Genomic DNA, 21,962 nt, shown 5'->3' with positions numbered 1-21,962 from the left:
CTGCAAGTTTCACATGACACTGGCTGACCTCAGCGTACCTGCTAAAATACCACAAGTTTGTTCTGGATGAGATGAAGATGGCACACCAAAAGGCCATTTTTATTTTTTACCTTTTTTTAATTTCACTTTGGCAAGGAATGTCTGACTGAAACATGTCTCCTTTCCATAAAAGTCAAGCTAGGATTTCACAACAAAACTCAACAGTTCATTTTGGATCATATCTGACCATTAACGACAAACAAAAAAAAAACATTTACTGAAACACTCGAAAAAAAAAATCAAAAAGTTCTGAAGTCTGTTTCCTCACGAAGCAGATGTTGGCAGGATGCTATCACAAAACATTCAAACTTGGCCTGAACAAAACAGCATTTACATTGTCTGCACTGAGCACAATTTGCACCCAGGAGAGCAATATTCATCATGGACATAAATCACAGAGAAGGTAAATCACGAGTAATTACAGCCAAACACAAAAGCCAAAGATTCATAATACAGAGATCTGATTAAAGTCCAAAAAAGTCAATCCAGACAGGACAAAAAAAAATGTTGTCCAAGCTTATTCTGAGCAAATGATGACAAATGTCAAAGGCTGAGAGCTGTAAGGGAAAATACACACAGGGCTACAACGGTTTCAATTTATTTCAGAAAGGGTAAGTAATCAACTGTAGAAGCTAAAAGATTGATTGAGTAGTATATATACAGAGACATAAATATTACTGTAATGCTTTATTAAATTAAATTTTACATTATTGTGCAAATCCGTCAACTGGAATAATCTGTAACATGTAGCAGAATTAGGAGGGGGGGGGGGACAGCTCATCTCCCATACATGTGGAAAAAAAGGAATGAGGGGAAGAGTAAGCTGCTGTGGTTATATATAGATTGATAGTTCATTGATGGAAAAAAAAAAAAAAAAAACAGTTTTGTCCGTCATAACCACAGAGCTGGGTGGCTGCATCAGTAGTACCAATAACCAGCCCTGCAGAGATCGACTGGAATGCTCCTCAGAATGGGGAGAGGCTTGGCACTTTGATATTGATGTCTCCGATGTTGATGTTGCGGGGAATCTCTGGAAGATTCATGTTCTTCACGGCAGAGACGGCACGAGCAGGAGCTGCTGACAGACCTCCCTACCCGAGGAAAACGACACGGAAAATACCTTTAAAGCCTTTATGTGAAACTGTGTGATCACAGTCCGAGACTGCTGCAAAAGTGGAGCTGTGGAAATTTAAATACATTGCGCACATGTAGTAATTTAATGCAAATTATTTTCAAAAGATTAACCATCCTTTGACTGAATGCACAGAAAAAGAGAAAGCAAAAAAGTTGAAAAATCTCATAATCCGATATTTTATTCGCAATAGAACATAAAAAACTGAACTCTGTGAACTGAGACGACGAGGCGAACGGTTCCTCTTTAGTTCAGAGGACATAGGGTGCATGATTTCCAAAAAAAATTTAAAATTTCCGATTAATCTGACCACAGAACAGTTTTCCTGTTTGCCTCAGTTCACTTTAAATGAGCTTTTGGCCCAGATAAGGCAGCGTCATTTCTTGATCTTGTACACGTGTAACAATGTCTTTACACAATAGAGCTTTAACCTGCGTTTGTGGATGGCACAGTGAAGAGTGTTCACAATGATTTGTGGAAGTGTTCCATTTCCATGACAGAATCATGTCAGTTTTTGGGGTAGTGCTACCTGAAGGCCAGAAAAATCAGGGGCATCCTTTACTGATTTTCCATCACGACTCTTGCATGCAGAGAAACAATGTACTAAAATTGCTCCACAATTTGCAAACAGCTTTTTGCAGATTCCCGAACCTTTGCTCATCTATATGTTTGAGAGACTCTCCCTCTCTGAAGTGCTCTTTTCATACCAAGTCATGTTACTGACCTGTTGCCAATCAACCTTATTAGATGTAACATGTTGCTCCAGCTGTTTCTTCCCCTTCTACCACTTCAGTACCAGCTTTTTCTCGCCCCCTGTACAAACTTTTTGTATACATATTGCTGCCATCAAATTTAAGCGGAACTACTATTTAACAGAATAGTAAAATATCTCTTTTAATATGTTTTCAATGTTCTATTGTGGATAAAAAAAAATATTGATCAGTGAGATTTGCAAATCACTGCATTCTGTTTTTGTTTACATTTTATAAAGTGTCCCAACTTTTTTGAATCGGGGTTGTAAAACAACAAATTCATCACTGAATCTAAACCCCGGATCTGTTTGACGTGCTGAACCAATGGGTGACTTTTACTCTGATGGATGCTCCTTAAAGAAAGCTTAACATGTCTAAGCTACGGCAAAGAAACCAAGAGCTGATAAAAATACATTAATTCTCATGGAACGCATGTCATCTTTCTGAAAAGCATCCCCACAAGCTGCAGTTTATAGGCTAAAACATGCATAAAAATGTGTAATCTCTTTTCAGATGGAAAGGCTCTGACCTCTGACTTCTCCATGCGGTTTTGTACCTCCACCTGTGCAACAATCTCATTCATGTTGGTCTCCAGCACCATGCCTCCCATCACCACCTCCTGCAAAATATAATGGACCTGCAGAAGGAGCACAAAAAAAAAAAAGCAGGTACTACACAACGATTCTTTATGCTGAACGGTTCTGTTCTCAGGGGGAAGCAGCTCTCCCGCACAACTCTGGTTGACTCTGATGTTTAGATTTTCGGAAAATCCTGCAGGCTCAAACTATTTCAAGGAACATAAAACCGTCTTCAACTGCAGGCCTTAGTTCAAGCACCCTAAATGTATCTGCATAATCAAGCCTCAAACACTTGTATGTGTGTATAAATGGCGATCTTAACAATGCTGAGAGATCTTTGAGAGCAGCAGACACATATATTTCAAAGTCTCATCTTGGGAACATTCCTCAGGCTAAATCCCCACAGCACCACATGACACCAATTTCCTGCTTGGAAAATTCAATCAAGATGGTTGTGGATGTGTCTGAAAAGTTTTCAAAGAAGGCGGTCGTGATGTAACCTTGACAATAAAGATCCGCATTTTTAAGGAGCCCCACCGGCAATTCAAGGGCAATTAAAAACTTTAAATAATCTTTAAAAGTCCATGCATTCAACACCGATGGGTTTTTATTTCTTAATTATTTCTTAATAAATTAGGTCCATGATACAGGATGATCTGAAGGGAAAATGTGAACATTTCAAGAGAGGACTCAGTGCCTAAGTGGTTTAAATTTGAGTTGTGGTAGAAAACCTGTTATGTGCAGACCCAGTTACCTTGACCATCACAATCTAAGCAGGTCGTCCTCGGGTCCATGTGAACATTTGTATCAGGTCTGAAACAAATGACCTCGAGGCGTTCTGAGATTTTGTGTCTCCAAGAATGAGATTTAATGAGTCCGGAAATGTTAATCTATTCTCTTTTTTTCTCCATTTAGATGTTTACCAAAACATATTTAAGTCGCAGTTCTATCATACAGGCTAACTTTTTACTTAAAGCAATACAATGTAACTTCTCAAAAAGCACATTATGGAGCTCCCCCTACAGGCTTGGAGGTAATGTACGGTTACTGTCTCTTGCTTTGTCGGCCTCTCTCTTTCTCTTCCTTGCTTCATCAGTCAACGTCTTCTTCTGTTTCTTCGGTGCCTCTGCCATGATGATCGTACTGACAATGTTGCGCTAGCTTAGCCTTGTACCTGGGAGCGTGAGAGGGGTCTATTTGTTTTTGCAGTAGGTGTGCCAGAAAGCAAGTCGAAGTACTTCCTTCTCAGCTCCCGGGCCGGTCCAGCAAAGTTACATAGCGCAGTTATTCCAACTCAGACCCCCGAAGGGCATAGGAGACAGGCCAATCGTAATATTAAAACTCATTCTAGCCGCACAATTTTTTTCAAACTGTTATTTTAAGGTAGAAATGTTACATAGTATTGCTTTAAGTCTATTCACAGACTTACAGCTCTCTAAAATAGGCAGAACCTGCATTTTCAGAGGCTCAAATGTTATTGGACAAATCTAATCTAATCTCTTTTGTTTTAGTACATTGTACAATCCTTTAAACACACACAAACTGCCTGAAGTCTGGACTTTGCTAAAGAATGGGATCCCTTTCTTTCGTTGGAATTTGCAAGGCCTTAAAGGCCTACAGAAAGCTGACACTACACCCAATACATAATGATAATACATACACAGAGGAACAATAATGATCATTCGACTCTACACCAAAACATTTCATAAACGCATGAAATTTGCGATTTTGAATTTGCCGCTTGGAAATCCTTCCTGGAATTCCAGACTGGGGGCGGGGCTTCCGTGCGACGTCACATGTGCCATGGGTTTTCCCGGCTGCCGCTATTGTAGTATGCTTGTTGAGTGGTGAAGGCAATAAAACGTTGGGTTCAGTGCAGTTTTTATTGCGAGTAGATGTACGAAGTGCTGTGGGTGCGTGTGTTGCCCTCAGCAGCAGCAGCTCACACCACCGGGGACAGAGGAAGCAGAGAGACCTGCGGTCGGAACTTGTGTCTGTGTCTCCCTGTTCGCCTGCCTCCTCTCTGGTGAAATCAGCCGGAGCGCATCCCGCCGTGTTCAGCTCCCTGCGGTGCGGACACTCAGGGGGAATCCACCTGGCGGAGAGCGGACACACCGCAGGATGGTTGCCCTGAAATAAGCCGGCAGAGCGATCATCAAGAGCCCCGGCGTCCCGCGGCACACATGGGGAACTTCCAAGCACGAAAGTGGGAGTATACTTGTGTTTGGACAAGGTTTCAGTGCCGCAAATGTAGCAACAGTGGTGTTATCTATCAGAGATGGAGAGGAGGGCGTTATGGGATTCTGTCTCTTTGTTGCAGCCTAATGGACTGTTATTGTTTTATTACCGGTGACCTTTTTTTGTTCCTCCTGCTTTGGTGCCAAACAGTCCAGCTGTGTACAGCGGTGAGAATAGCTGCACAATTACACGCTGCTTTTGTGACTCGTGGCCTAGACCAAACACAGTGTATGCTCACCAATCGGCATTCTGAAGACGACCAAAATCACCATGATCACCATCATCGTCCCCACTGCCCTCGGACTCGGACTCCGACCCACTGTCACTGGCAATGGCTGGCTCGAACCTGTATGGTTCTAGCCCCAATCCTTCCTCGGTTTCTTCTTCAGGCTCTTCATTGTCTTCTTCATTGTCATCAACAATATTCGGATCGAAATTTGCCGTGAAGAAGTTGTCCAGGTCTGGCAAACTGCTGTTGATTGTTGGGGCTTGTTCCAGCAGCTGGCACTCGTGACGTCACGCACCTGTCGTCTGCTACTTCCGCTTTGCCAAATTCGAGTCAAATGTGGTGATAGTTTATTGGGCCTAATCAGGACTATCCAGGGGCCTAAAATTATTTTAAAATCATAAAAAAATTCCATGGTATATAAGGAATCGATCTGCTATTTCAGTTTTGTGCAAAATAAAATAAATAAATAAATAAATAAATCACCTTTCTGTAGGCCTTTAAATGCAATCGTCACCATTCATTCGTTTCTCTGTCTTTAGTTTTTTCTTCAAACAGGGATCTCGAGAAAACTAGAAAACCAGGGGTGCATCTTCATGGCGCATCCACAAAAAAATAAATAAATAAATAAATAAAAAAAAAAAATAAAAAAAATCAAGCAGAGTTCGAAAACAGCTGCCTAAAACCCGAGAATTGGTTTTGATTAAAGGCGGGGTAGGGGATCTTTTTCTGGAACATTTTTTTACATATTGCTTGAAATACTCTTCACACCCCCATTGCAACCAATTAATTAAAAGTTTTGACACAAATATGAAAAGTTTTAGTGGTCTCTAGAACGTACAATCTAGGAAAAACACTATCCAATCAAACTGAACGGACCGTTCAGTTTGATTGGATACTGATGCCGTCTATCAAACTGCAATCTGCTCCCCCCTCCCCCTCCTTCCCCCTCCTTCCCCCTCCTTCCTCCTCCTTCCTCCTCCTTCCTCCTCCTTCCCCCTGTGCGCGTACCCTGCTCCGTGAACAAAGCTTGGCAGGAAGCTAAACTAGAGCCAGCTTGGCTAGCACCTAGCATTATTAAACGTATAGTTAGCATAAACTAAATACTAAATACGGCAACGATCGATGTTTGCTGTCAGAACAGCGCTCATGCACCTTCGTGCTCGTGCGCGTTCATGTACTCTAGAGGCGTGCCTTCGGGGGGAAAGTGAAGAAAAGGGTTGGGACTTTTTACCTGTGTATTTTCAAAATGCAGCTTCGCTGGACTCAAAATCCAGGATCTCCTACCCTACCTTTAACTTGACAGAATTGTCACTTTTCACCCAAATCCTCCAATTCTCAGCCTATTCAAAAAATAAATACAAATAAAGTGACAAATTATAATCGTTACATAACTTAAATCTGCTTTGGCAAGCAGCTGAAATAAAAAAAATAAAATAAAATCATCAGTGTCCAAATAATTATGGACCTACCTGAACACCTATCTGCATGTTACAGACTGGAAGACTGTGTTATTTGTATGGCAATCTGGCTGCTGAGGTGGGAGGAAGACTTCCTGGTTTATTTGCAAAACAATAATGAAATAATGAAAGCCAGGCTTATTTTGTTGTTTAATCGTAGAGCAGCAACAACAAGCAACGTTAAGCTGGCACTGAAATAAACGTGGCATCATTTTCAAATAGCTGTGGAATGTTGCCTTCCTATAAATTCCAAACATCAGTTCAGGCTGTTCCGACACTGCAGAGGGATCATATTTCAGCAGGTCATTTTGTGCTGCTGACTATCATTTTCTCCGGTCCTTATCTCGTCTATGCGATACTTTGAAAGGCAACAACATTGAGTTCATAATCTTTCAGAGCCTCAGCTTTGCTTGTTCTGTGAAACTAAAAGTTAAAATGCAGACACACAATCATCTCATCCGTGAGGCTAAATATTTAGTATTTTTGCTCTCAAAATGACTGAAATGCTTCATTTTATCTCATTATTATTATAATTATAGACCCATTTTGAATTTCCCCCACTGGGGGATGAATAAAGTATTTTTCTATTCTATTCTAATCCTTGCAGCTCAACTCAATTTGTCACAGTACTATCATTTTAAAACTCAATACCAACATCCAAGAAAATACTCTATATCATTTTTGACACCCTGAAGGGAAAAGTGACAAATTCAGAAGCACAAAGTATTTGTAACAGGCAGGGGATTTTAGACTAATTCCTTGCTTACAGCCACTTTAATGGAACTGACTGAATCCTTGATAAATAGGGGATTTGTTCATAAACAAAACATTTTTGAAAAAAGTAAAAAAAATTCTGTGTTATTTATTACTTTACATTGAAAACAAAATACCATCAGAACAAACGTTTTATTCTTTTTAAACACAGATTATAAGAAGGATTTATAGAAGGAATGTGTTGAGCTGCAGTTGACTTCATTTATTTTGTCAACATGCACGGCACACATATTGTGTTGTTTCTGAGTCGGATATTCACGTGAGCTCATGTGGTGGATGGCAGCTCTTCTGTTACAAGATGGTTGGATGCACTGAATTTGACGATAATCTCCCTCTTCTGTGAAAACTGATTAGTTGGTTCCTGCCTTGAAAATGCTGCAGAAATACATTTAGATACACACAGATTCTTGCTCCCTCCAGGTGTTTCAGAAGATACATGATCATTAAATTAATAAAGAAGAAAAAAAAAAAAGTTCTCTGGCAACCGAATGAGATGACGATGGCGCCGTTAGCATCGACACACCAGCTAATCGGTTCCTGATAATAGATACCATGTTTTTGTATAAATTAGTGTCTGATAATCTAAGCTCTACACAGCCGCAGAGTGGGGAGGACACAGTCGAGAACCACACTTCCAACTTTAAGCAGACACCCAACCTTGACTCACCTTGTCCATGTGGAATATGAGGTCCAGTTCACAGACGTTTTCAAAGCATTTATCCAGCGTTTCCACAAACACCTACAACAGAGAATATGCTTGTCAGACAGAAAAGTCTGAGAAGTCTTTACAGCCTTTATCTTATAAGCCTTGTGTCTTATCGGGGCTGATTTCCTTAATCACTTCCTAGATCATCAGCAGTAGAAGCGTTCAGCAAGGAGGCTAAAGGTCAAAAATATATTCCCGTTGCTTAAAACTGAACAATGGCAAATAGCTCGTGTAAAAAGGACATGATGTGCGTGGCCACATTAGAGATGAAGCATTAGGTATTTAACTGGAGCCGCTCAAAACAGTAGCAGCTGACCTGGATCAGGTCCAATATGCCGAGCTCACTCTCAGACGAGTCCACACAGAAGACAAAGTAGAGGGTGGCGTAGTGCCGGTAGATCAGCTTGTAGTCGGATCCGCCAATGAGACTGAAAGCAAATTAAAAAGGAGAAGAAAAAAAAATTCATAAATTCAAAAGGCCAAATGCAAAGCCTATTTTTTGCATGTTTGCCTCCATCTAATGTTTAAGCCAAGCTACTGCATCTGTATTCTGCTGCTGGCTCATCTGTGCTGCCAGCTTTTGTGGTGACACCAGTCTCAGCAAAGTAAATCTTGAGTGTGGCTCTAGGGGCTACAGTTGTTAGTCTTTCAAGTTTTGCCATACCACAATAAATCAAATAATGACCCCAACAATGTACAAAAACAAGAAATATTGGCTGTATTTTTCCACATGCGAACGAAAAGAGGAGAAAACAGTACTTGCCTTCCACCTTCCAAGAAGTTGCAGACGTTGTCGTCTCTCTTAGATACCAAATGGAAAGTCTCCCGAATGATCTGCTGCTGCATGTCCTCAGCCTGCAATAAAACGTTGGAAGCCTTTAGGCTCAGCTCCTTTTTCAACCGACTGATATAATGTCCACATCGCTGCTGTTGCAGCAGTGATCTTCCTAATAATACTCTGTAAACCTATGACAGCAGTTACAACTCTGTATCGGATCACGGAGAGAGGCCAAACATTACAGCCATGATCAGAACGACCAGATTACTTAAAGGGAATGTTTAAACATGTTGGTGATTATGTTGGTTGTTGACAGCAGGGTGATCCATTGCTGAAAACTCTTGTGAGCTGTGTATGCGAGTTCATATCACATATTTATCTAATTCACCAGAACGACCATACAAAATACTCCTATGGGACTAACATGTGAATGCATCTCTATATACAAGATATAGACATTCGTAATTAGACCAGATGTAGCCTTTTAGTTTTTAAAAATCTGTGATTATAGAACAAACAGTAGGCAATACCACAAATCGGTAAGTTTTAGGATAAAGCAAAGAAGCGACCTGTGTTATATATTTGGTGAGTCATATCAGAGAATAAATTACAAAGCCTTAACCGGGTGAATAAATTCCTGCAACTGATGAATAGACAGATGTCTGGGTGGAGACAACTAAAACTAAAAAGAGACAAGCTGAACTCTGACTGGGTTTGTTCCTATATTACAGCTGGCTAGCATCACCTGACGTTAGGACCTGACGTCAGTAATTGTGTTTGCTTTCTTGAAAACACTCGTAAATACACATCAATCGAGATTTCACGAACATTTCTGGTGCTAGGGATTAGGCACAGGTTGACGACAGCAAACGTCATTGTCACGGTTGGCAAAAGAAAACGGAAAGATGCTAATGTTTTGACTATTAAAACCCAAATACTTACAAAATACTGATAGAATCTTATCATCCGCGGCTTCCCGTGGTTGTTAAAAATCAATATGGCTTTAATCATCTCTACTCTTTAGAGTTATCTCACAACAGTGAGCAATAACTATAAAATATTTAGATTTTTCAACGACGTTAGCTTAAGTGCTAAATGGCCTATCAGTTGCCGGAAGACTCCAAAGTAGTTTACATCCGGAAGCGTCTCCTCCATAAAATGTCGACTTCCACCAAACACTAATAATCTTTTGTTCCGGATAGCATAGTTGAACTTTGTTAAGGATTTTCAATTATTCGATACATTTCAATCAGTTTTAGTTTATCATGAGTGGCGATATATATACTAGTATATATATTGTAATAAAAAATAAAAGAGAATCCGACAGAAACGGCTCATTTTCAGTGTTTTTTTTTGTTAAAAATGTGACTGTTAAAACCTGATAAGTTCTTTTTTTTTAGTTCGTTTTTTTATATCTCCTCCTTTTGGAACACATGATGGCGTCAAAATCCCTTAATAGATTACACTATTCTACAAGCTAGTTTGATTCACTAAAGCTTACGTTGTTTAAAGATTTAGTTTTGTTTGCTTAAAGTGTGTTATTAGTGAAATGTTATGAATATGTCTCTGCCCTTAGTCATCACAAGTTGTGGTCTATATACCCTTTTTTGTTTCCCATGCACTGGCAAGTTGAGACTTTTCCCTTGTCACATTATATAAGTTTGCAGTCTTTGTGACTAATGCACCGACAACTGAGGCTCCACATAATTACTCCATCCTTTGTAGCTTCATAAGCTGCTTTCTGCTGACTCGAAAACTAAAAACCATGATGTCACATAAACTTGAACCTCCTTTTGTTTTTGTCAAAAGTAGCTGCTGCACAAATGCTGGAAAATTTGATCAAAAGTAAAGTTACGGAATGTTGCAGCAACAGATCTCAAACATCTATATATATATGCCAAACAACATACTTAAGGGTTAATTCCTTCACCATAATACTGACCAAGTCCCCAGAATTTCTTGAGCTAAATCAAACTCCAAAACATTGAGATTTTCACCATATATCCAACCTTATTTATTGCACATTTGTAACAAGGAATATTTGTCCCCTTACTGAGTGTAAGCAACAGTGCAACTCTTCTCTTGTCCTTAAAAATCACTGTTACCTAATACAGAATTCCAATAACCTATAGCTCATCTTATCTTGTTCCTGTACTTTCATTACAGCTGTGAATTCACTGTTCCATTCATTTGCATCAGTAGCCATTTGTAGATAGAATAATTGCATTTTTTAAGCGTGCTATAAAAACAAGACTTTTCATGTCCCCTTTTGATGTTCCCTCAATTTATTAGTGATTAGAAGACCTTGTGGTAATCAACCATACATTTACATGTCATTTAAAAAGCGGCTGGTTTCAAATGACTCAGTGAAGGAGGTGCTTTTTACAGCAGAGGTGCACTGCAGCCTTCCAGGTGACCAAAATGTAAAGTCTATATCAGCTCCAGTGACAATGTTTATCCAGAAGCTGTCAAAGTCTTGGTTAATTTTTTTTTACCAAAAAAAATAAAAAATGCATTGTGGTTGTAAGGCTTAATCAAACATAGTTTAGAAATAGAAATAGAAATAGAAGAATTACCTCTGATGGCTCCATACGTTTTTTTCCTGTAGCACCACCATGTGACTGACATTTTTGCTTTTTAGTAGGATTATCTTGAAAATTCCTATTCATTCTGCATGAACTGTAACACATTTGATGTTCAATCAACATTGAAAAGGTTAGACTCAAGACTTTATACTCAAAAGAACAAATAGTTCAAATGGTTCACCTCATAGATCATTTGTTGCAGGGCTAATCAGCAGATGCTAAACATCTGCATACGAACACTGTCAGTGTGACCATCGAGCACGAGCTCAAGTTGCTACTGTGCCACAGTGCAGCCTCTTATGGTACGAGATTCTGTTTTTCAGAAAGGGCATCTGCAGCACGTACTAGCGAGTGAGGACCTTGCTTGAGTGTACCTTTCTGGCATTAATGAGGAAAGTAGTCTGATTAAAACTTAATAAAAACTGTGTGGACCTATGATTATATGATTGATTAACCTTAGCTGAAGAACAAAAAATGTAATGTTCATTGACTGTAAAGGAGAATTTTGAGAGTAAATGACATATGTTGTGACTGACTGAGTGTATGTGAATCCTGACCAAATTTATCTGTAATCCTTTGATTGACTACTGCCAGTTGTAGAGTAGTCAAATCCATGCTTCTGCACAATACCGTACTTTAGCGAGGTGTTCATTGGACAAACAAACTGCATGGAAGGCCTGGGCTGACCTGACCTTCAAACAGGGCCAGATGATAATTTACGTGCCGGTGCCTATGTGGTCAACCTCAGCAACATCATAATGACTGAAGACATTTCTTCTTCCAGTTTCAAATCTATTCATTCTGTGTGGTAGATTTTTCATAGTTTGTGCCGCAAAGCCACCTGCGTTGTTGTCTGCGTATCATCTATTATTTTCCCCCTAAATTCCCTTCCTCCTGCATGAGCACAGTGGAAAACAAATAGACGCTCATTAGCATGTGTGACCCGCTGGTGGTAAACAGGCTTATTTCCACATGAGTGCAGTGCGAGAATGGATTCCACTGGGACAGTCGAGGTAGGTGGGCCTGCCGGCTGCCTTCATGAGGACTTTAATGGGGACTTAACAAATGCGAGTGGACAGGCACAACATTCTCTGGCACAGTGGGGTCATGTTGGTACAGTGAGCATTTGTTAGAGGGTGACTCACTGTATTTGGACTCTTGGGTGGCCAGTGATAGTCACTTCAATTTTTAATGTGCATTTCCCCCCCCCCTCTCACTGCTAATTGTCAGATTGCGATGGATGCCGAGTGCTGTCTGCCAGGGCTGAGGTAATGTGTGGCGTTCAAATAATGCCTCTGTGCTCTGCTGAGAAGTGATGAAAGCACCCTGTAATTACAGGGATAATCAAAACTGTCAAGGGCTCCTCTATGGATGGTTTTGTTTACTGTCTGCCTCTCTCACAGCATCACACGCTGCCGGCTCTGCACCTCCTCAGCTGAGGCCTCTAACCTCAAAAGATGACTGCAATTGTACCTGCCTAAAAGTCATTTTTATCATATTATTTGTGTCCAGAGCTCCACTTATTAGAGGCACTATGTGAACTGTTCAGGCTCCCCTGCTTTCAAGTCACAAGTGTAGAGTGCTACCACATTTTCCCGTATAGTTTTGGATCTCAGTAAGTTGTGGAAGGTTAATGACTGAAATTTCTGTTTTGTTCTTTATGATGAGCAAAACAGGGAGGGTTAGATGGGTCAGTGTACTGCAGTCACTGCAGTATCCAGATCGTAATATAGTTAAAGAAAAAAAAATATCATTTTAACTTGTGTCTTTAAAATGAACAATGTATGCTATGTTTTTCAGACCAATCAATACAAACTTTAACCTACTCTGTTTTGTTCTGTCAACCAGAGGCCTGCAGTTAGCTTTAACCCCCTCAAGGCGGCAGCATTTCAGTGCCTTTCCAGTGTTGTTGGAATTACCAAGCTCCCCATACTGGACTCAAGATGATCTAACGAAATTTTCAACGTCTGTGGAAAAATCCAAATGTTCCAGAACTCTGAAATGTTTTCCTGGGTATCGATAATTGATGAATAGATATAATTTATCATGATATCGATAATACAGATAATCCATTTTATGGATTTTTATTATCATATATAAAACTAATTATTTTAACATAAACAAATACCTTATCATATGTTGATATAAGCATTTTCTCTTCAGTCTATGCAGAATTCTCCACACTTATAACACATAAACCAGTCTTTTCTTTATTTTTTGTGTATTTAATGAATACAAAATACTGCCATACACCATTAACGTAAGGATTTAGACCTTTCAATTAATAAAAGAGATAAAGAAGCTTTGGCAGCAGTAATAGCCTGAAGGTTTCTCGAGGATGATCTGACAAGTTTAGGGCAGAAAGTTTTTCTCTTGGAAGCCTCTCCTGTTCTTTTTGGCAGAAACGTTCAAGCTCAGTCAGACTGGATGGGGAACATCAGTCCCCAGCCATTTTCAGGTCTCTCCAGAGACGACAAACTGGATTCAGGTCTAGACTTTGGCCGGGTCACTCCTTCATCTTCTGCTGTCTGTGCTTTGTTCTGTTGAAATGTAAGCCTTCGCCACGGCCTGAAATCCTGAGCTTTCTGAAAAAGGTTTTCACACAGGATTTCTCTGTATGTCTCTGGATTCAGTTTTCCCTCTGTCCCGATTAGTCTCTCAGTCCCTGTTGCAGAAAAAACACCCCCCACAGCATAATGCTACCATCACCATGTCTGACTGCAGAGGTTTTACTAACAAGGTTTTTGTTCAGGTCAGTGCTCAATTACAGCATTATTTGTGTCATCACATCAGGAGTTTTTACTTTTCAGACAAAGAGGTGCTCAGATATCTTTTGTCCAAATCCTAGTGAGCTGTCATGTGTCTTTTATTGAGAAACACATCCTATTCGGGCATTCTACCATGACAGCCTTATTGGTGGAGAGCTGCACTCATGGTTATCCTTCTCTAATAATCCCCCATCTCATATAGAAATAGAATAGAATAGACAAATACTTTATTCATCCCCGAGCGGGGGAAATTAAAAAATATTGAGTACCTATCTGACCAAGACTTGTTTTTCGTAATTCTTTAGTTTGGCTGAGCAGCCAAACCTTGAGAGTTCTTTTTATCATTGCAAACGTTCTCCACTTCTTCCAATAATAGTGCTTTTTAGACCCTGCAGAAGTTTTCTTATATCTGTAACCCAGATCTGTGCCTTAGCACGATTCTGGCTTGCTCAGTCCTTCACTCTGAGATCCACCATAACCGTGAGACCTTATATACTGTAGACACATTTATACATTCTTTATTGTTTCCACTGAATTCACTGTAAGTTTGGGCCTTCAATACATTTGCAATTGGTATACTTCCAATCCCCTCATTACATCAATCCACCAATTTTTACAAAAGAGTTTTTGTAAAGAGTCATTTTCATTCAATTTGATTATATTATTGATGCATATCCTTAAAAAATATATACATATATATGAATGTAGAAGGTTTGCTTGGAGAGAGATTATTGTAAGACATGATTTCCTTCACAGTCGCCCTAATTAAAGTCTGTATTCTGTCAGTTTAGAAATGGATGTTAACCCTCCAAATGGCAAAAACACACTTAGCAGCAACACACACCAATGTTGAAGTGGCTTGCAAGGTAGGTTCAATATTTTATCCACAATGTTAGATAAGTAGGATTCAATTGTCTTTGTTTTCTAAATTGTCTTCCCATCTGTCTAGGTACCTGACTTATCGCACTTACTCTAGCACTAGTTTTGCTCTTAGCTGTTTGGTTTTGGAAGGAAATGCACTTATGATTTCTTGTGACCTGAAGTTCTTTTGCCTATCGATGTTGAACACACTTATTGTAGGTCGCTTTGGTTAAAAGCGTCTGCAAAATGACCGTAATGTAATGTAATGTAATGTAAAGTAACTGTAAAAAAATAAAGCACAATCACTGACGAAATTAATTAAACAATATTTGCTTCTTATTGACAGAATGCAACCTTTAAGAACATTCAAAAAGTGAATTGATCTAAAAGTAATAATCAACAAACAAAGCTGTTCAAGTAAAAATTCAAATTGTAGATAAAGTCTAATTTTTTTATATCAATTTGTCAATCAGCCCCCACCTCATGACGGGGCCCTAAATCGTCAGTTCACTGCACCGTTGACCCCTACACGCTAGCCCAGATCCAGACAGACTCAATCTTTGTATAGGTGGCACTCTGCTGTGCGTTCGTGAGCAACAAAACAACCCTGATCCTGGATCAGCATCCCGGATTTCCTTTAGACCGCGTGGTAAACGGACTCTACGGCTGTGCAAAGAGAAGAAGGGAGTGCCGAGGTCTCACTCTGTCTACCTTTTTGATCGGTCACCATGATAATTTGGACACTCGCGAAAAAGAACGGATAATTACTATTTTTGTCGGTATAAATTATATGTTTGTTAATAGACTACCGATGATAAGTGATGGTCCACCTTATAGCCCCCACTTTCTGGTGTGAATGTCAGTGGGAATCTTTATTTTATTTTTTTTCAAAGCTGTCGTCTGTGAGTATTAAAGACATAGTGATTATTAGACTCTGTCCTGGTGTAGAGACAGCCTTTCTTCTTCTTCTCCTTCTTCTACGAAACATACACCCAATGTAAAGTGTATACAAATACATAACTAGTTATGAGTAAGGGACTGGTCGCCATGGTAACTGCAGTGGGAGTGACGCCCTCCTCTCTCTCTCAGACTGGAAGGCGGAGCAAAGTTGGAGTCATTCATCTTTTAAATAGAGACGATCTCTGCGCACGGCGCCGTGTTTACAGCGAACACAGCAGACTGACCGAGAAATACTGTGTATTTACCTGTGCATTAATCTGTCTCACTACGCTCCCTGTGGAGCTATCTATCGAGGGAGGGCATTAGATAGCCAGAAAACTTGACCCGAGCTAGAGCAGTAAGGTCAAATATAACATTTTCCTTCAGCATGAAGGTGAATTACGGCTACCACAACAACGCGGTGTGTGTGTGTGCATGATGACCGGCTGAGGAGGAGGAGGAGGCGAAGGAGGCTGCGGTCTGAAACCAGATTTTATCCTGGATATTTCGAAGCACATTGCGGAGCTGTGATTAAATGCAATATGTCAGTGTTGGGCCAGTCCAGCTCTTTTCATCCTATATTTCATTGAGGTCTAACCCGTTTCTGCGTTCAGAGGAGCCTCCATCAGCGGGACGTTGAAGGTTTTTTCCTCCAGATATGGAGTGTGAAGATGTGGATTACAGAGGAATCCCCGCCGCTGGTTTAGCCGCAATGCTTTCATTATACATTTCAGCGCGGCGTTGTCTTTGGCAGGAATAAAGAGAACTATGAGTTCACTCTCTTTGGCCAGGGGTATAAATCGGTGATTTTTGGAGCACGATTTGGACTCCCATTAGGAAGCATGACAGAGCTACCCTGCTAGCCCATTTGGTGTAGCTATTAGCTCCATTAGCCAGCTAACAGCTAAAAGGTGCTGGCTGGTAATTAAAAGGCGTTTTTACTATTCTGACCAGGTTTGGCCCACGTTTCCTCCTCCACAACGTGTTTATTTACGGGATTTTGGCGGGATTTGCGTCAAACAGGAATGAGGTGCCGAATGGAGAGGAGCCGCTTGACCTTGTTTTGGGGTCTGATGCTGGGTCTGTCGTTCTGCCTCCGGCCCGCCACCGCAGAGAGTAAGTAATGCTACTCAGCACCACCACACACTGGCAAACGATGTTTTTCCATGCTCCAGCTCAATACGAACATAAGAATTGAAGATCTTTGACGCGACAAACTCCTTAAATGAATGTATTCATGATGTAGATACTAACACCCTGTAGAGGTAAAGACGACAGAGTTTCCTCAGCAGCTTAAATATTCCTCCATTCACCTGTAAGGTGGCAGAAAGACAGAAAATATGGCATATCACAGTGATACACTTACAGAATGTGTAAAAAATAAACTACACTTTGTGAGAAGATGGTTTGCTAATGTTATGTTGTCGTTTTAGTTGAGGAATTCAACTTGCTTTTGGTAAACACGGTGGCATAACTATTAGGAAAGATGTTTGCTTTAATGAGGTTATGAGTCAGATTAATTGCGTTTTTTAAACCCATAATTGTGACTCATGCAACAGAGAAAGTCAGCCTGCCTCTATATATATATATATATACTACTACACAGCGCATTGTCAAGTGTGTCACAAAGTGGTGAATCATCAGAATCAAGAAAAAGTAGAAGGTATCTTTATCTCGGCAGAAAAACTTAAACGGGAATAGGATTTTTTTTTTTTTTTTTTTTTAGGGGGGGTGAATGTGTAATCGACTGAACTCAGTTGAACTGTTTGTCTACATCCAGAAGAAGGTGTGAGGAAAAGCTTCTGCAAACAGAGCTTTGACAAATGCACATCCTTGTACTTTGATATAGTTATTAAAAAAAACAACAACATTCAACCCAAATGAGTCGGCACTCACAAACACTTTCTGTGTATATTACACACCTTTTATTCGTTTAGGTATCAGTATTGTTAGATGAAGACATCTTTTTTTTTGGGGGGGGGGGGGTTCTCTTCAAAATATTTTCATTTTTAATAATTTGCCCTCGAAGTTGGCTGAAACCGAAGCAGAGAAATTGCTTTGTCCAACAGCGGCCCTGTACTTTTCTCTCACAGAGCCTTGTCATTTGCTTTTTATTGCTAAACAAACACAGGATAACTTGACCGTGGAAGTTTCTTCATGGCTACCGGACTGATGCAGCTACACTGATCAGGCACAGCAACATCCTTTCGTCAGGCAAAGGATTTACATCAAAAGAGCGGACGTTGTTGATTGGTTTATGTGGTTTTAGCTCAAATAGGCCATAGTCCACTGAAAACTTGACAAAACTTTGAGAAGCAACAGTTGGCTCCACTCCACATACAACAAAGAATAGAACTTTCTAGAGACTGAAATGACTTCGGACCTCACAGTTTGTGTCATCTTGTAACCCTTCAGATTTGATTAATTTAAAGCTTCTCCCTTTACTCAAACATTTGTTTTATGTGTTGCCACCTGAAATGTTTCCAGCGTATCCGTAAACTAGGCTTCCTGATTCATCCCATTCATTATGACATGTTGGGGAGGGGTGGTTTACGGGACTGAACCAGGGTCTGGGTTTTAAAATAGAACAAGCCAAAGTACATTCACAAGCAAAACAGACTAAGTTCTGTTGATTGGAAAGAGTGAGGAGCTTGTGAACTGTGTGTTATAGGGTTTACTGTTAGCCCCAGTGGTCACAGGACAAACCTGGGAGCAGCAGTGAGGTTCTTCCATCGAAATCCTACATTTATTCTAACTCCAGTGTGGAGCTGTCTAAATATTTCTTGTGTGGCTAAACTCTGAGCATTCCTGCTGGTTTACTGTATCAGATGGGACTTAAGGGAAGCTGGCAGGTTTGGGTTAACCAGATTCAGCCCTACTGCTTCTCAGATCAACCAAACAAGTTTTCTCTGTCAGGAGTGATCTGTTGCTAAAGCTTTCCTGTGCATTTCTTCTCACCTTGCCTCTCATGTGGAAAAGTATTTACGAATGCGCTTTCTCCCTCGGGCAGTCTGTCACAAACAGGATGGAAATGAGGAGTAAACAGACTTGCTGCAGTCTAGTGGTAGTGGATGAAGCACCAGCTTAGAGGGCATATTATGTTTTCTATTTTTTTTTTTTTTGTCTCACATGGCTTATAGTAGATTTCTGCTGATAGTTGGTTGCCGCGGCCGGCTTCATAAAGGTTATCAAAAGTAAATATGTGATCTGGAGGCTCATCAAAGCTGTAGAGATAGGCTTGTGTACTCAGCTGTTTAAAATCTGTCAGTGTGGAAGGAAAGCGAGGGGGAGTTAATAAGCTGCTACACCTGCCAATGGCATTTTCACTTAACTGGTGCGAAGATGTGCATGTTGACTGGAGACTTTTGTTTGGGATTTTCACGAGCATGATCAGGGGCAGTTCCCATGAAAGGTGGCCATGCTGGTGCTGCAGAGAGGCCACAGAGGGTGAAGCGTTGAGGCTGTGGTGATGTAACGTCACTAGGCAGTGTGCCTGTTGGGAGTGTATTAACAGGTATGCAGCTTGCTGAGGGCTGCTGACAGTGTGCGCTGACAAGTAGATTATAGAGAGAGACATAACCACCATGCCAGTACTCCTCCTGCCTTAAATCCCACCAAAGGCCCCGTCAAAAAAACAACTAAAACCGTCAACAGTTTGGGTTGAAAAAGTCACAGCTCATAGCCCGCTTTATGCATGTATATATGTCTGCGTGTGTGTGCATATGTATGCAAACAAACAAGAGAGGCCTACATTGCAAGATGTTCTACATATTTTGAAAAATGCCCCCATGTGGCGGAGAAAAGTTACAAATAGACAAGCGTTTGTGGGGCTGTGCGATTACCAGCGCAGAGCGAATGCAGAACTCTATGCAGATCCTTAGCGCATCATGTCACGGGGAAGTGAAGTGCATTGAACAATGCCTTCCAATCATGCTTTTGCTTTTGGGGCAGTCTCTGGAAAAACGGTTTACGGTTGTTTACATGCTTAACTTTAAAAAAAAATTATACTATGCCGTCATAACAAAAAAAGAAAGCGCTTAAGTTATTTGCCGGGAATCCCTAATCTTTGACTCTGCTTCACATTCATATGGTTAAAATTTATAGACCAACATAAAAGTAGTAGTGTGGCAACCTGTTTGCTGTGTGGTGTGAGTTTTCCATGACTCACTGCCCTCCAGCTTTTGAAGTCTAAATCCTCACAGTGATGTGCGATAATGGCCTCCATGTTTCTGTGGGTGCCGCTGGGGCTTCAGGCTGAGTATTGTTTAGAGCACATTGTCCAGGTGGGAGAAAGCGTTTGAAATGTAAACACTCCACCTATCATCAGCAGTCGTTACCATCTTGCCGCACCAAACTTTTCCACATGCAGGTTTACATAAGTCAGTGGCCACACAGCATAAAGGTCAAATACACTCTAGACTGTTGTTGGTTGGATTAACAATAAGTCTTTGTCTGAATACAATCACAGACAACAAGCTATAATAAACAACAACAAACTTCTAAAGAGGTTACTGTAACCGGTACTACTCTTCAGTGAACATAAAAGCACGGGAATGCATGTTTTTGCAATTTGTTCACATCAAAGAGCAGACAACTGTCCTTTGTTATCTGGCCTTTGATCTAAAGCCAAGACATTTAATTTCTGCTCTCAGCAAATTCTTAATTCGCTAGAGCATAGTGGATTCAAATACTAGTACAGGTGGGTGGGGAGGCCACACTGAAGTTGGAAAACACTGTTTTTATCTATGTTAACAACATGGTTCCTGTTTTTGTAGCGTCTAAACTGAAATATCTAAACAACTATGGAATGGAATGGAATCTCTGCAACTCCAGAGATGTCCTAGTTCATCACTTAATGTCTCTTTTTAAAAGTATAACAACATCCACATAATAGTTTGGCACAACATTTGGTGATTCCCACTGTGATTTTCAGATCTGTTGTTCTAATCATCTTGTGTGCGGTGCCACTCTGAGATTAACTTTAACTTTAGAGGTTTTGTGCACAACAGCTTCTCATCTGTTGACTGGATTGACATTTCAAAACACACATTTATTGGATTAGTAAGAATTGAAGGGAAATTTAAACTTTGTGATCAAACCGATCTATTAAGCCTGATAACGTGATACCTGTTAAAGATCAGGATGTCTGTGTGGACAGTTGTGAAGATAACAATAAAAACAGTCCAAATCTGAAATTGTGTTAAATTAAATTTCCCAGTTGATTTGACCTGGAAGTGACAAAATAAGCTTGTTTACGGATTAAAAAGAAAATAAAGAAGCCAGCAACAACAGAAAATAACGCTAAGGGAAATGCACTGCACTTATGAAAATGTGAAGAACTGTAAGGAAAACCAGCTTAATACAATGGAAAAATCCCCCCCTATCGTCTTGGAATCTGACTAATTTCAATAAATAAATTGATTCCTCTCTTATTCTTGTATACTGGGACATGGACAGTTGTTTTTTTTAACTAGCTCAGCCAAGCTATAACCATACTGGGACTCCTCTGTGCATGGAAGTATACTGAGTGTGTATATGTTAGCATTTAGCATGGACCACTGTTGTACTTACCGAACTGTTGGCTGTATTCCCTGTTGTCTCATGAATAACAGTGAAATTGCCAAAGCATTCACAAAATCTCTCCATTACGACTTTTGCCCTTTGACAAGTTTGATCCCATTCATGGTGTTTGGTCCACACACAGCATGCACAAGTTTTATGGATGATGTCTTTTATAGCAGAAAAGCGTGTAGTCCTTTGATGTTGTGCTTTGAGAGCTTGGTAAAAGCATACATTGAAACGAGTCTCTTGAGTGCTTAAGAGGTGGATGCAACGACAGAGCAATTGAGACTTTATGGGGTTGTTAACTTAAGCTTGAATCAAACCTGACTCAATTGTTTACTTTGTCTCTCCATGTTAGGTTTCTTTGAAAAGCCTGGAAGGCAAACGTGTTCTGCCAACAACCGCACAGCTCAAGTGTACTGTCAATATTTAAAAAATGTATTAGTTATATTTCTTTTTATAAGTATCACTATTTCAGGAATGGAGAACATTGTTTTTGGTAGTGTTATAGTTAACACGTTTTTTTTTGCTACTTTGTTTCTAAAGATTAGGCAGGACTGTTTG

The 21,962-nt window shown here is 40.2% G+C and overlaps 2 protein-coding genes across 2 annotated transcripts in view; one reads left to right on the top strand and one right to left on the bottom strand.

Moving 5' to 3' along the window:
- Positions 1 to 96: 96 nt before the first annotated feature.
- ap3s2 (adaptor related protein complex 3 subunit sigma 2) lies at positions 97 to 9,827 on the bottom strand. The gene is made up of 6 exons (XM_075465499.1): positions 9,626 to 9,827; positions 8,669 to 8,760; positions 8,222 to 8,333; positions 7,867 to 7,938; positions 2,453 to 2,560; positions 97 to 1,130 (listed from the first exon to the last, which is right to left on the bottom strand). Exons 1-6 carry the CDS (start codon positions 9,692 to 9,694, stop codon positions 1,005 to 1,007), a joined length of 579 nt encoding a protein of 192 aa, XP_075321614.1. The 5' UTR covers positions 9,695 to 9,827; the 3' UTR covers positions 97 to 1,004.
- Positions 9,828 to 16,052: 6,225 nt separating this feature from the next.
- Positions 16,053 to 21,962, top strand: part of igf1rb (insulin-like growth factor 1b receptor) — a 47,057-nt gene continuing 41,147 nt past the window's right edge. Inside the window, exon 1 of the mRNA XM_075465466.1 lies at positions 16,053 to 16,952. Coding sequence (XP_075321581.1) covers positions 16,862 to 16,952 — 91 coding nt within the window. The 5' untranslated portion in view covers positions 16,053 to 16,861. The remainder of the gene's footprint in view (positions 16,953 to 21,962) is intronic.

The sequence above is a fragment of the Odontesthes bonariensis genome, chromosome 1, assembly GCF_027942865.1.
Source record: "Odontesthes bonariensis isolate fOdoBon6 chromosome 1, fOdoBon6.hap1, whole genome shotgun sequence".
Lineage (NCBI taxonomy): Eukaryota > Metazoa > Chordata > Actinopteri > Atheriniformes > Atherinopsidae > Odontesthes > Odontesthes bonariensis.
This window is presented reverse-complemented; position numbering and strand designations above follow the sequence as displayed.

Coding starts and splice junctions, on each gene's coding strand:
- ap3s2 (XM_075465499.1), bottom strand. CDS start 9,694: ATGATTAAAGCCATATTGATTTTTAACAACCACGGGAAGCCGCGGATG. Junction 7,939..8,221: donor GCATATTGGACCTGATCCAG/GTCAGCTGCTAC, acceptor TCTCTGTTGTAG/GTGTTTGTGGAAACGCTGGA. Junction 1,131..2,452: donor ACCGCATGGAGAAGTCAGAG/GTCAGAGCCTTT, acceptor TTCCTCGGGTAG/GGAGGTCTGTCAGCAGCTCC.